Source organism: Cavia porcellus, unplaced genomic scaffold, assembly GCF_034190915.1.
Source record: "Cavia porcellus strain 051 isolate PalLab524CR breed Dunkin Hartley unplaced genomic scaffold, mCavPor4.1 scaffold_4, whole genome shotgun sequence".
NCBI lineage: Eukaryota > Metazoa > Chordata > Mammalia > Rodentia > Caviidae > Cavia > Cavia porcellus.
Genome location: NW_026947487.1, coordinates 71,663,356 through 71,676,202, shown reverse-complemented (window position 1 = coordinate 71,676,202; position 12,847 = coordinate 71,663,356). Strand labels below are relative to the sequence as shown.

General features: G+C 38.1%; 1 protein-coding gene across 3 annotated transcripts in view; it reads right to left on the bottom strand.

The window, feature by feature from the left end:
* The window catches only part of Herc6 (HECT and RLD domain containing E3 ubiquitin protein ligase family member 6), an 87,702-nt gene that overhangs the window by 43,271 nt on the left and 31,584 nt on the right, over positions 1–12,847 (bottom strand). For 2 of the 3 annotated variants that reach the window (XM_063247264.1, XM_003467509.5), the window contains exons 2-8: positions 11,474–11,633; positions 9,144–9,220; positions 6,726–6,953; positions 5,409–5,503; positions 3,447–3,574; positions 2,596–2,732; positions 2,047–2,114 (exon numbers count right to left, since the gene is read on the bottom strand). In XM_063247264.1, the coding sequence (XP_063103334.1) occupies positions 2,047–2,114; positions 2,596–2,732; positions 3,447–3,574; positions 5,409–5,503; positions 6,726–6,953; positions 9,144–9,220; positions 11,474–11,633 (893 nt within the window). The remainder of the gene's footprint in view (positions 1–2,046; positions 2,115–2,595; positions 2,733–3,446; positions 3,575–5,408; positions 5,504–6,725; positions 6,954–9,143; positions 9,221–11,473; positions 11,634–12,847) is intronic. The other variant, XM_063247265.1, reaches the window with a different exon arrangement.

The window sequence follows — 12,847 nt, the reverse complement described above, 5'->3', positions numbered from 1 at the left end:
GGACAGGGTAGACTAAGGAAGGGAAAGAGAAGAAACATGACCAAGATGATCACTTCTTAGATGAAGAAATATAAACAGCAAATAAATATAATGTTCAACATCATTGGTCACTTGAGAAATGCAAATCAGAACTACACTGAGATTCTCACCCCAGAAAGAATGGCTCTCGTCAACATATCAACCAGTGACAGGTACTGGCAGGGATGTGGAGAAAAAGGAATGCTTTACCATTGTTTCTGGGAGTCTAGACTGGTGCAGCCAATGTGGAAATCAGTGTTGAGACTCCTTAAAAAACTAGGATTGGGGGCTGGGGATTTAGCTCAGCGGCATAAGCACGTGCCTTGCAAGCAGGCAGTCATGAGTTTATGACTTGCCACGGATCTACCCTCATCCGCACCAGTCTCTATCAGAACGGAGAAACTATTTCTGCTGAAAACTCTTCAGTTCTGTGTGGGATTCAGCTTCCTCTCTCCTCTCCCGGGACAGTGATTCTGCACTGATCCTCACACATCCTGTGAAGCGCTTCCATGGCTCTCTTCTTCCCTTCACATCAAAATTTCTCAGACTTGCCACCGTCCTTGTCCCCACTGCCTTCGCTCCTCTCTCCTTCTCTTCTACTCAGGCAGGTTTCATCCCCTTTCCACTAAAATAAGGCAAATGTAATTCTCTGTCTGCCCTTCTGCTTGACTCTTGCCATATCTGACTGTGCTGATCACTTCTCAGAACCTTCTCTTGGCTATAAGCCACCCTTTCCTGGTTTTCCTCTATTTCATAAACTGTTCTTTCTCCAGCTCCTTTTCTACTCTTTCTCCACTATTTGGCCTTTGATGAAAAAGTCCTCAAGGCTTGATCTTGCACCTGTTCTCATTTTCGCACTCTCTGGGCACCTTGCTTTTATTCTTTTCTTTTTAGTAGGGATGTCACTGTGTTTCCCAGGTTGGTCTCAAACACCTGAACTCAGTCAAGCAAGGCTCCTGCTTCAGTCTCCCAAGTGTCTGGGATGATAGGTTGTGCCTGGCCTTTTCTCTTCCCTTTTAACCCAAAAGGTGTTTACTGGGATGGTTTCCTACCAATCTTGATTCAGGGTGTTCTGGGTGCTGCCTCCTGAGAGCATCTATAAGCACTGCGTTGCCTCCCACAGGTTTGCAGTGGACAGTGGAGCAGCCAGCACACCAAGCAAGCCTGCCACCTTGCACGGCTAAAGATCACAAAGGCTTTATAACATCCTAAGCATTTTATATCCACGAAGTGGGAACTGTGGTGCTCGTCCTGCTTTTCCTTTTCCCTTCTGGAGAGGGATGAAGGAGATCTTTTGCAAGTGGCACGTTTTCAGGGAGGTCTTTGCCACTGGAAATATGTGCAGTGATCTATTAATCAGGCCCCAGGCTTTAAATACCCTCTGCAGTTGGTAGTTTCCATGTTTTTATACTCACTGCAGAGATCCTCCTTCAGCTCCAGATTTGGGTCTCTAACGACATCTCTAGACCTCCTCCTCAAGGAAGTTTCATACTGACACCATCTCACACTGGCTCCATATCATAAACTCTTTACTGCTTTTTACTATGTTTGCCCTCACTGGCTGCTTTCTGTCACACACACTAAACCTACTCTGCCCCCTTGACCTTTCTCTGTGGAATTCCCTCTACTTTGAATGCGTTCTTTCACTCAGTTTTTTCATTTTTAAAGTGGGATAAATAATTACTGGAGTCAATGTGAACATTAATATGTTGATCCATTTAGAAGATTTTGATCGGTACCTGATACATGTCAATTGCAATTAAAATTAGTCATTACTGTTCTTACCATCATGGATATTATTACTAATAAAAAGTACAAAAGAAATGCCTTTGAGTTTGGAGATCATAGCTGTTAGAAGTGACAAATGAGGAAGTGAGAATTACACAACATTCTCTCAAAATATTCTAACATAGAACCTTATCATTTTAGTAAGAAATATGACTACATATGAATGATGATTGTCTTATATTCTACACTGAAAACTAGAGGAAAAAAATTTATTAAAGAAACAGAAAATATGCTCAATACCTGATGAGTTGTCACAAAGTCAGCATATGTTCCAGCAAAAATGTGCTTGATTTGAATATCCCTGAGATCTACAACAAAGTTAGAAATCTATGCTTAGAGTTGTTCACAGTAAAAAATAAATCTGATCCTTAACCAAAGCAATAATTTATTGGCCATTTATACGCTTATAAATTTCAACTGTGAACACAAGAAAAGATTAATTTAGATCACATTAAATGTCATATATTCACTTAAAGTTTAGTTTCTCAGGGCTTTTCACAGTGAATACAGATTGATGTGTTTTAGAAGAGATTTGATTACATTTGTAAAAAGTATATCGTTCTGATACTTAAGTGATCAATTCTAGGTCCTCCTTTATATTACTTTAATCTTTAGAAATAATTACCAATTACTATAGGAATCACTACATAATAAATAATGCACAAATTTAAAACAAATGGACTAGAAGAATCATAGTTAAGTGGACCCTTCTGAAAGGAAGCTGAATAATATATTTCCTTCAGTAGCATTAACTTATACAAAATCACAAATTAGCAGGACCATTCATACCATCAGCAGAAATCAGGCAGCTGATGTCAGAGTTCTCCGATGGGGTCTCTGGATGAGTTGGATTGCTTGTGTGACTTGGTTCACGACCAAAAGACACCACCTGACCAGTAGTGTAGACATATGCAAGGGTGTGGTAACTACAGGAGAGAACATATATCATAATAAAGACCAAAGTACTCATAGTTTTTGAGAAATATGATGTCTTTTTAACAAAAAATATGATTTGAGATGATTTTTGAGAGAGTTGATGTCTTTTAACACAATTTACCTTTACTGAATACCCAGCTCTTTTGTTCACGCTGTCAGTGTTAGAGAAGGCATCAGATGATGGGAATAAACACTAGCTATTAACTTACTACTGATCTTAAAGATAGAATACTACTGACAGGTTTTTACTATGTTTTTTAAAATTTGTATTTGAAATGTGAGTATTTTTTAAATGCATTGGGTTAGATACTGAAATAGTTAAAATGCCTGAACACATACACAAATGTGTATCGTATTCTACCTATATGAGATTAATTTTATCTTAAGCAGTCAAGCACCCTTTTTGTTATCAACCCATCCCCTACCCTCAAACTCCAATTAAGGTTGTCTACATACAGTAGACTTCTAATAATTTCTTACTACTAAGAAATTAGTTAATTAAAAGTCTAAGATCTAGACGAAAAATTGAAAATTTAAACTATATTTTACAGAAGTAAATTCTGAGGCAAAAATGCCGTATAAAAGCAATAGTCACATATTTTAGGGTCTTACAGCTGGATAAGAACCTGGGTTAATTGCTTCTAAAGTAATACAATATAACACTTCTACCAATGCCAAAAGAAAATGAAGCAAAAGCCTATTACCTTCCACAGTCTATCTGTGAAACTGGGCCACCAATTCCTTCTACGAGTTGTGGGCCTGTCGTCTGGCTCACGCCGTTATGCCCCAACTGTCCAAAGCTATTGTCTCCAAAAGTGAACACCTGGTCATTCTGTTTTTAAAAAGGAGGAATCAGATGGATTTCATGTTAAAAAAAGTAACTAAACCCTTATAGAATAAATGCTAGAAGACAGTATGAGAGCAATATGTGGATTATAATTTCCATATAAATAAAAGAGGTCCTTAAATATTTCTCATAGTGCATGTAGATCTAAGCATGCAAAATCATTGCACTACACATTCATATACTTTTTGTCACTTTAAATAAAGATTGGAGAAAAAGAACTAGGCATTGGGTAAGTGCTTGTTGAATAAACAGATGGACAATTTAACTGGATCAAGAGCAACACCAACATTTAAATATAGGGTTGCTTTATTTATTTGAGCATTTTCCTGAAAATACTTTTTTCAAAGAAGATTCTGTAATTAAAAACAACTTTTGCCAGCTGTTGTGGCTCATACCTGCAAACCCAGCTACGTAGAAGGCTGAGGCAAGATCACTCATTTTTAGCACATCCCAGGCAATTTAACAACTTAGTGAGACCCTGTCTTGAAAAACAAAAAGGGCTGAGACTCCATGTGAAGGCCCGGGTTTCAGTCTTTTGTACCAAGGAAACAAAAACACCTAAAAATCAACTCTAGCTTCTTGCTGTCAATTAAGAATAATGTAAACAAAACAATTGAAAGGTTTCTAATTTAAGATATGCTTTTAGAGTGATAAGGGGAGTGACTAAAGTATGTTCTGTGCATGAACAAATCTGCCAAATGCAACTAACTCATTAGTATATACTGAAAAATGTTGGGATCCTAGGTTTAGTGTAGTCTTTCCATATGGTATTTGCTAAAAAACTTGTATCTAAGCTATGCTATTTAATTAACCTCAAAGGTTAGTGGTCATAATGTTTTTACTAACATTATTAAGAAAAAAAGCTGTCTTCTATTAAAAAAATACCCCACCCCCAAATTTGATTTTTTTAAAAAAAGACATGCTTTCAAAACAAACAACTATCATTTGCTGAGTTCAGTAGTAGAGTGCTTACCGAGCATGTTTGAGGCCCTCAGTTTGATGCACAGCACCACAAAATAAATAAATACATTAATCCATTTGTGGTATATAGTTTTTAAACAAAAATTTCGACTATACAAATAGTTTCAATCTATCTAAGCTACTGAGATACATCGTACGGGGCTAAGACAAGAGAGTAGAGAAAAACACTAATAAAACTGGGTCATAATTCAGTAAAGCAGGAAGAGGAACAAAGTATATTCTAGGTTGTAAAGTGGGTTACTCAATATTTTTTTAGTATCAGATTAGATCCTGCATTTATCTAATGTAGGATATCGAAACATATTTCCTAAAGCTGACATTAACTTTTATTACAGGATTTTGAAAATCTCATGATTTATATTTGGTTCACTTCTCAGATTTTCATGCAGTGAGTAGATATGGTCGGATATTGTTATACATCTTATGCTGTAGTCTGAACAGCCATGCCCCCTAAATTTTGTATGTTAAAACTTTAAATGTGATGATATTAGGAGGTTAAGAGCCTTTGGTAAATGAGAGAACCATCATGGATGGGATAGTGTCCGTATAAAATAGGACTTGGGAGAGACCCATCACCTCTTGCCATGAGAACAGTAAAAATATGGTTGTCTATGAGCTAGGAAGTTGGTCCTTGTTAGGAATCTGTTGGCACTTTGATCTTGGACTTCTTGGCTTTCAGAACAGTGAGAAATAAATTTGTGTTGTTTGAAAACCATCCAGTCTATGATATTCTTTTGTAGGAGCCTGAAAGGACTATGACATCTTGCTTTCAACAATAATCAGCACATGTACTTCATTAACATTTCTCGAGGACTTTAAGCAACACATTTTGGATTACCTGAGTAAGCACTGCAGTGTGCTCATAACCACAGCTGATATAAACCACACCTAGATTCTTCAGTGCACCAACAGAACGAGGTTTATAGCTTTGCACTGTCAAAAGAAAGCAGAATTCTAGAGTACAAGAAATAAACTCAGAATTTAATGAGTTTTTATATTTACATACCTTTTATATATTACTATCTTATGATTCATTAATATGATTTTAAAAGGGAGCAACCAGAAGAATAAAAAAGAGAAAACTGTGCTTTGGAAAAGACAAACAAAACTGTCCATTAGTACATTTCTCTGGAAACACTTATGGAATGCCCAAGGCTACTGGCCTAGAATAGAAGCTTCAATACTCTCCCAGTACTACTGCCATCATGTTGTATTCACTTCAGTTACATAGTATGTTCTCTGCAAATATGTAATAACAATCAAGAGACTTGACCTCGTGTTGAGGGTGTTAAAATGAGATGTAAGTACTCAGCATGGTACTGGTACTTAACGAGTGCTTATTATACACTAGACAAATACAAAGAATTGAACAAGAGAGTACGTGGTTCTTGGAGAATATGTCTTGGTGAGTTTTATTACTAGAGGAACTGGCTGCTTACAGGAATTTTAATCTAGTGGCTCCAAACTGTGCTGCATATTGGAATCATCTATAGGATTTTGAAGACTGACTGAAGCCTGCTTTCTATCTTAGACATTCTGACTTAATAAGCATGGATTTAACCTGGACATCAAGATTTTTAAAGGCATTTTATGGTAGACAGAAGAGAGCCTCCTAAAGAATAATAATCTACTACTTTCTAACCACAGAGGCCTGTGAATGTGTTAGATTACATGGCAAAGGGAGCATAGGGAAAAAAATGGAATTAAATGAAATGAATAATGACCTTAAAATAAGGAGATTAGCCTGGATTACCCAGGTGTGCCCAAAGTAATCCCAAGGGTCCTTTAACTGAGGAAGAGTGAGGCAGAAGGGTCAATGTCAAGTTGAAGGCTGAGCCAATTAAGATGGTGAGTTCTAGAGGTTGGGAAAGGTAGGAAAATGGATTCTTCACACAGCCTGCAGAAAAGAAAGCAGACTTGACGACACCTTGATGTTAGCCTAGAACCATGTCAGATTTCTGACCTCTGTAAGATAATGAATTTTGGGGGGGAATTAATTACAGCAACCACCGGAAGCTATGATAATGCCCCACCTGATGCTAATCTGTCACAAAGTCTGGGAACCACTTTCACCTGTGAGATTGGCTCTTGCTGGGTCAATCCTCTAGTTGGAGAGAAATAATAATCGACTGTAAGAACAAAACTGTCTTCTTACCTAAGACATTATTCCCACTGAAGGCCAGCTGCCCTGCGCTGTTGTTTCCCCAGCCAAATGAAGTTCCCGAGAGAGACAGGGCAAAGCTGTGAGCACCTCCTGCAGCCACCTGAGCCAGCGGGATGCCCTCCAGGGACCTCACCCTCTGAGGGCTGGCCTGAGAGGGGAACTCCTGCCCTAGGCCCAGCTGCCCATGGCTGTTCTTTCCCCATGAAAACACTTGCCCATCTACAAGACAAAGAAGAGAAATTTAGAATCCCACACATATTGGAAAGCTAAACTCAAGGTGAAACTACTGCCTTAATTCTACAGTAATTTTTAGCCTTACTGAGGTACAACAGACAAAAATCATATACTATAAATCATATACATTAAGGTGTTCAATGTGCCAGAGTGGAAGAAATCACATATGTGCCATGAAATGTAACAGTCTCTTAGGCCATGTGGTGCAGTGTGCATTGGGATATACAGAAATAAAGGTTCAAATCTCATTTCTTCTACTTCTTAGTGTTTTAATTTTGGTTAAATTATTTGAAGCCTTTGAGCTTAAATTAGCTCATTTATGAGATAAGCATGAGAATAATACCTAGCTCTTGTGTTTTCTGAGAAATTACATGAGAAAACACTTGTCAAACATTTAACACAGCAGCATGCACACAGAAGCAAGCAGTAAATGTTGGCTGCCCCAAGGTCCTGTGACGTGGTTCCTGTGATGCATAACATGTCACCTGTGGAATAGTAACTGTTGCACGTCCCTAGAAAGAGATCAGGACAGGCCACCCCAAAGTGTGCCATTGTTGCATAAGGATTATTTTGAGCTGAAGGCAATAGAGAACACATGCAAGGATAGTTTCCAGCCCTTATCTGCCTAAGAGCCAGGTATAAATGTCTCTTTGTAAAAAGGTCCCCCTCTCTCACACCAGAATAGAGAGCACCCCTTCCCCTGGAGACAGAATTGAAACTGAGATAAGAAATGTAAAATTACTTTGCTATCCTTACCTTCTAATAGTTACTCCTTATATTTTCTAATAATTTCCTTACAACTTATTATTTAAGCCCCAATTTCCTTTCCATTAAGTGATACAAATATCCCCAAATCTAACCACTTCTTTTAGTTTCTTTTCTGTGAATGCCTGTGCAGACAAATATGAATAAAAACTGGTTTTCTTTTCTCTACTAATCTGTCTCCTGTCCACTGAATTTGAAGGCCCAAGACGTATAAGAGAGTAGAAAAGATTTCTCTCTCCCTCAATCTCCACTGAGAAGTTCATGTTGAGGAAGAAGTACAGCAGGGGTTAGTAGCAAACTCCAGTGTCATGATTTTAACATCTTTTTTCTTTGGGCTAAGCAGAAGTGTCAGATAGCTCCTTTTTTCATTGTTGGTGTGAACAAACCATACAGCATAAAGGGCACGGTCTGGAAACGAAGCCTTTTATGAAGCTCTGAGGGAGTTGGGCAGTCAGGTCTTATGAACAGGGCAATCCTATGCAGTGAGGTGAGAGTGACGCACTATTCACAGTGTAAGATCAAAGAAACTTGAAAAAATAGGAAGAACATCCCCTCTGATGAAATCTAGATGGTTAAAAACTCCTAAATGCATTAAAATGAATCCTAATAAACCAACAGTTACTGTTATGACTTAGATTTTAACAATGTCCCCCCAGAGCCTCATGTGTTCAGAGGTTGGGTTTGGGATGGTGACTGGGTGGTGGGGACACTATCGTTATCAGTGGGTTGATTCACTGATGAATCCAAAGCTGAATTGCATTTTGGAGGTCAGGTCTATCAGAAAGGGCCAGTCACTGAGAATGTGACCTGCAAGTGGTAAGTCCCCCCACACCCCCTTTTTTCCCTCTCTTCCTGGATGCCAGGACTTGAGCAGCCTTCCACGACCTGGGACTTCTACTATACCATTTCTGCCTTGGAGTCAACTGACCCAGGCTGAACTATAAGCCAAATAAACCTCTCCTTTTTAAAAAAACTGTGGGTACTGGGTACTGAGTCCCACTGACAAGAAAGTAAGTTATCATTCATATTCAAAAAATTACTTATTAAGAGAAAGAATCTGCTCAAAAATGAAAAACAACTAGGATAGGAGAAAGGAGAAAAGAAGGAAAGAAGGAAGGGAAAATATATGAATATACGTAAGATAGGTAAACTATACTACTAATCTCAGTTCATCACAAAGAACAGTTTGTGCTTTCATTGATCATTTTTTTCATACCTATATTTTATAATCTGAACAACTACTTTGAAATTAACAATATACAATATATTAATCAGTATTAATCCCCTAATATTTTGTTTTGAAATTCTATATCATCATTTTTATTCTTATTTTGTTTTAAAATAAAATAAAATAAAATTTAAAATTACTTTCTAGCAACACTCAGAGATCCAAGTCTTGTTTTTTTTTACCTTTTGATAATGCCAAGGAGTGGTAGTATCCGCAGGAAATCTGTATTATTTTTATACCAGTCAGAGCTTTTATTTTCCTATAATTAAATTATACAAAATCTATTAAGATTTAGGGTGAGTTTCCAGGTGAACTACAGATATTTAAAAGTATTCTATGAATAGGAAATCAATTGTATTCTTTTATATTTCTATACAACCTTTACTGTAAAGCCCTCAACATCCCCCCCACCCCGTCCTTTTTTAGAGCCATCCCACCCAGCAGCCTGCAGAGTCAGCAAACCCCACTGTTCCCTCACGTAGCGCCACAGGAGTGCTGGAGTTCTCCCACTTACTGTATTCTCTTCTCTACACCATGCAGACTAGAGTCCAGCTGAACAGGATCCTCTTTGCCTTATTACTAGCAAGCCTGCCCTTGACCATTGTTTTGCTGGAAAGTAGCTAGGAACAGTGGGAATCTTATTCATCCATTTGTGTACATCACCAATTAGATGACAAGGCATTTAGCGACGATTTATCTGGGCTTCATTAAATTTATTTGGCATTCAGAATACTGGGTAGGAAGCATATTGTGTCAAATTGTTCTTAACATCAATATGTTCAAAAGTACAGGACATGGCAAGTGTGAGGTCCTGATTTTGATTCCCAGTAACCCTCCCCAAAATACAGGCAGAATCTCAAACGTATATAATGCAAAAACAATTTTTGTTGACCCTTGGGGATTACATACTAATTTTTATACTTTACTTATTCACCTAAAAGAAAAATAAATTTCTTTATACACATATGACATAGGCTTTAGAATTTATAGATTCCCAATATCATCTTCACCTAATTTAAACTCTATGAGACAGAGAAGCCATTAGGTTAAATTATACAAACTTGCCACATTTGTGGCTCAAAAATAACCAACAGCAATTCAGTATGTTTAAACTCAGTGGAACTCAAACAAGTCAAATATCTATCTGGTTATGGAATTAGGATCAATTCTTGCCCTTATCATTCTGGTAAGTTTGATCGAAACTACCTCCTAACATACGTGGTATAAATGAAATATGTGGTGAATATTTACATTTTTAAAACATTTGTAAAAGATGTATTGCCATTAATCCCTCCAAAATACTACCTTTTGCTTCAAACACACTTATCTCATCATTCTTGCCACTTTCTGAAGAAAGTTCTCTTTCATGAGTATATTTAGTTGTGTTGTCCTAGCTGCCTTGATGTCCTAAAATGATTTGTAACTTCTACGTTTCGTGGTCATTTTGACTTTGGGAAAAAGCCAGAAGTCACATAATATAATATACCCTGCTAGATGGTAGAGTGGAACATTCTGAACCAAACTTCTGCTCAATTCTAAATTACAGTAAAAGCTCATTGAGATCTACAGAATGATTTGTTACAATTTTCCCTTTCTCTCTGCTCATCCACTCAAACCATATCATTTCTTTTATATAATTTCATGGCCATGGGACACAATGAGAGTTAACTTCCTTGAATTAAAATAAAAGCATTTGAAAATACCCTAAATGTGTGATCTGTAAACACAAAGTCAGAGCAGACTGCTTGTCATCACTTGTTCTGGGAGGCCGTCTATGAAGAAATGTGGTATTTCTCCTATTTTACTAAAGAAAATATTAGGACCCACTCAGTGGCTTATGACAAGCCAAAGAGTTGTGTTCAGAGGAAAACCTTTCCTTTTCCAACTTGGGTCCAGTATTTGGGGGCTGGCAAATTACCTGGCAATAGATAAATTAATAGAAGGAAAGACAAAGTTTATTTACATGGGGTGCTTTGCTATGGCAGAACAGCCACATGGCCAGTGTAAAGGTTTATTATGTTGAGGCTCTGATAGGAGAGTCTGGAAGGTTCTCTTGAGCTTTCGCAAGGTGGTGGTAAAGGGCAGGCTGCCTGCATGGAAGCCAAGCTGACCCCCAAACAACCACAGAGGATAGTTAACAGTCAACTGGATTTTCAGGGGGCTCAGCTTGATAAAGGACATTCAGATAAAACTGCTTTCTGCATCTTCTGTAGCTCATAGGTTTTTGTTTAAAAAAAAAAAATCTTCATCCTCACTGTTGGGGCGTAAATGGGTCCTTACAGTTACTTCTAAAAGATAACATTAAGATGGAAGGGTCACATCTGATTTCACTTTGCCCTTACCTTTATGGAACTCAAATATTCAGCATTGTACATTTTTTCCCATCTTTTTTTCTTTACTACACTGTCACCCTTGAGGTAAAGGACTGTATTTGTCATAGTTGTCTTTGTGTCCTGGCATCTAACACTCAAACACATACTGAAAGAAGGAAGGAAGGACCTGACATACTTACTGAGGTATGAAACATATTTCCTCGAATTTTCCAGTCCCCAGCTGTCCATCAGAGCCCACTCCCCACGCGAAGACCTTTCCTTTGTGGCAGACAGCCAGAGAGTGCTCCTTCCCACAGCTCACAAGGTCAACAGGTAGATTTACCAATGCCTGTATTGGTTCTTTGGGAACAAAAACAAATCAAAATCTGCCCCCACCAAAGGTTATTAATTTAATAACTAGTTTAAGACAGTACTTTCATTCAGAAAGAAGGGCCATCTAGATTTCTTGTCTTCTGGGGTATTTTTAAGTCAAAGCCTAAAGTCTCTTCTAAATACTGAAAGAAGCTCAATACCTGTTACACTGTCTTTATGAGACATGTTATAATTGGAACACCATTTGGCTGAGACGGTCCTAACATCTTGGATTCCTGTGTAAGCAAGTGGAAACCTAACTTAGCCTAAGAAAATGAAATTGAAGTACAACTAACCAGAATCCACCCCATTATCTCTACTGAGGATACTAACAACTAGAAATTGCCAACTAATCTCTAACTAGGGTCTTTCCATCTTAACTAATCAAGGCTTTTTTTTTTTTTTTTATCTTGCTTATTCAAACACCCTTTTAAAGTTTCTTCCTGGAATTTCCTGATGTTCCGTTAGTTGAGCCCAACTGCTTGAGGTCAGGGGCTGCCCTGTTCATAAATTTACTAGCACGGAAATAAAATCTTTACCATTTTAGTATATGTCAGTTTTACCTTTAACAGTGGCTAAAATGGTGGGTATTACAGAGAAAGGTACTGTAGCCATTACACGGCTACGTTCGCGTGAGGAACCTTGGGGCGTCCCCCAAGAGTACCATCTGGGGACTAAGATGCTGGACCAAATATTTCTCAATGCTGGTGAGAGCCAACCTTGTCAAATAAAGGAGTTTGAAGAAAAAGCAGCATCCTCTCTATTCGCCTTCCCCACCTGAACAGTGAGTCCCTTGGGTGAGTGCCTTTCTCAGGAGGAAGTCAGAACAGAGGCTGCCTCCTGGGTAGCCTCCAGAGGCAGGCCCTGGAGCCTCTTACACTGAAGAGTGAAAAGCTGGGTCCACGAAGCCCCTAAGTGTGCCTACAAATGAAAACTTCATCAAATTTCCCTACACTGTTTTTCGAGCCTGTCTCTAAATTATTATAAATTCAGAGTAGAGAACACAGTTATCAGTAAAGTTTGCTACTATTTTTAACTGTTTGGTTTTTTGTTTGTTTTCTGTTTTTTCTTTGTGATCTTACTGTTTTCATTTTCAACCTAGACACTGCTAAAACATTTCCCAAAGATTCAGTCATGAAGGTAGAAACTGATGCCACTTTCGGGGAGAACAACTTGGCACCACATATCACATTGGTCTTTAT